Source organism: Arachis ipaensis, chromosome B04 (assembly GCF_000816755.2).
Source record: "Arachis ipaensis cultivar K30076 chromosome B04, Araip1.1, whole genome shotgun sequence".
Taxonomy (NCBI): domain Eukaryota; kingdom Viridiplantae; phylum Streptophyta; class Magnoliopsida; order Fabales; family Fabaceae; genus Arachis; species Arachis ipaensis.
Window position 1 is genome coordinate 123,516,617 of NC_029788.2, and position 1,843 is coordinate 123,518,459.

The 1,843-nt window shown below is 25.6% G+C and overlaps 1 protein-coding gene across 1 annotated transcript in view; it reads right to left on the reverse strand.

Annotated features, from left to right (window-relative positions):
- The window catches only part of LOC107635150 (serine carboxypeptidase-like 20), a gene marked incomplete in the record, with an annotated part of 8,000 nt that overhangs the window by 3,528 nt on the left and 2,629 nt on the right, over positions 1-1,843 (reverse strand). The window contains 3 exon segments of the mRNA XM_016338529.2: positions 336-605; positions 722-829; positions 1,718-1,819. Coding sequence (XP_016194015.1) covers positions 336-605; positions 722-829; positions 1,718-1,819 — 480 coding nt within the window.

Sequence of the window (1,843 nt, forward strand, 5' to 3'; positions counted from 1 at the left end):
TAGTTCGACAAAACTAGCTAAAATAGGTAGTTTATTTTGTAAATTTAATTCTGATGTATTATTAATGTAAAACAATTTTACACATATATTTAATCGTTACATCAGTAAAAATAATTATTTATACGGTGTAAACGATCATTCAAAAAAACAAATATAATTAAACAACTGCATACAATATTTTATCTTATCAATGTATCAAAATTAGACTCTTATTTTGTTAAATTTATCAAACATTTTAAATAATTTTGTGAAATTAGTCTAATTTTTATCTTTTATGATTAGAACTAGCAACAATCAAATATTTGGTGATGGGAAATAGATAGTAGTTAACTTACAACACAAGCAACATGTCTGGTTTGAGCCAATAATTGGGGCCATAAAGGAACAAGGCCTTGTTTGAGAGGTGCCCTAAAAGGCCAAGCTCTACCAAACATCCTCTTCCTCACTTTGAGATGCCTCTCATCATTATTATTAGTGAACCCTAATTCTTGAAAACTCTTTGGCAATGTTCCATTAGCAATGGCTGCTTTTATCCATGCTGAATTTGAATCTCCTTCATGGTAACATGGTTCCAATATATCATACACGTTAAGGCCGTCGATAGCCTGATCGATGATAAATTTAAATTGAGTACATAAAAAATTAGTCATCAAATCAGAAATAGAGCTATAATAATATTATGTTGTTTATTTTTTTTTTATGATGAGTATTAGTGTCTTACCCTATCAACTTTTTCAAAGCTCTTACTGCATGAATCATCATTATTATTATCTTCAGCATCCTCAGAGTAATATTTGTAGAAGTTTCCCTTGCAGGAAGTTTCTACATCCTTCAAAATTATACATTTACAATAACTAATCATTAATTAAGTAGTGCATCATGCACTAATATGAACAACAGATCAAGACACATTAAAAATAAATAAATAAATAAAATACAATGGATATTCATTTCCAATACTAAATTTAATTTTGATTTTATTTTAGATTCTACAATATAACACACAAATATTTGTGGATAATCATATATGATAACTAATTATTTGAATTTAAAAATGAAATTTGTTTTTCTAATGTTTAATTTTAGTTTAATTAAAATTTTATATTATTATTTTTAATTATTTTATTAATATAATTGTATAAATAATAAAATTTTATTGATTTTTCATAAAAAAATATTTTATTTTTAAAATAATATTAGTTTTATTTTATCAATCAATTTTAATATAAATTTTAATTTTAAATTAATATATTCAAAAATAATATTCTAAAAATACTCCATTAGAAATGCTCTTAAAAAACATCTAACACAAAACATAAGGGGTTTAATGTCTTCTTTTATTTAGTAATAATAATAGCAATTAGATTTTTTTTTTCTCTTTATCAGAATTGAGGTGAATGTGGTCAAAGTCAAACTGAAAAAGTTAAATGTCTTCTTTTCTTTTCTTTTTTTCCCAAAAGAGTAAAGATTATTATTCACATGCATGTTACTCGTGCATTTAATTAGTTCAAAAGAGCTTTGAACTTTCAAATAATTAATAGTAGAAGGCACTCATCACCACTTTCTATAGTAGTTGAATATATACCCTACCATGCATATAACATATATGGAGAAACATATATAATTAATCACAAGCACATAGTAGTTAAAGTTGTACTTTTAACAAATTAAATAACATATATAAATATATAAATTTGATTGAAAGCAAATTAAGCACCTCATAGATACTGTCGGATATGAGGCCCATTCCATGCACAAATGGGAGAAGAGCATTTCCATCAAAAATCTCGTCCGTGACACCATTACCCACCATGTAACCCTACACACAACTCCAAAGTCAAAC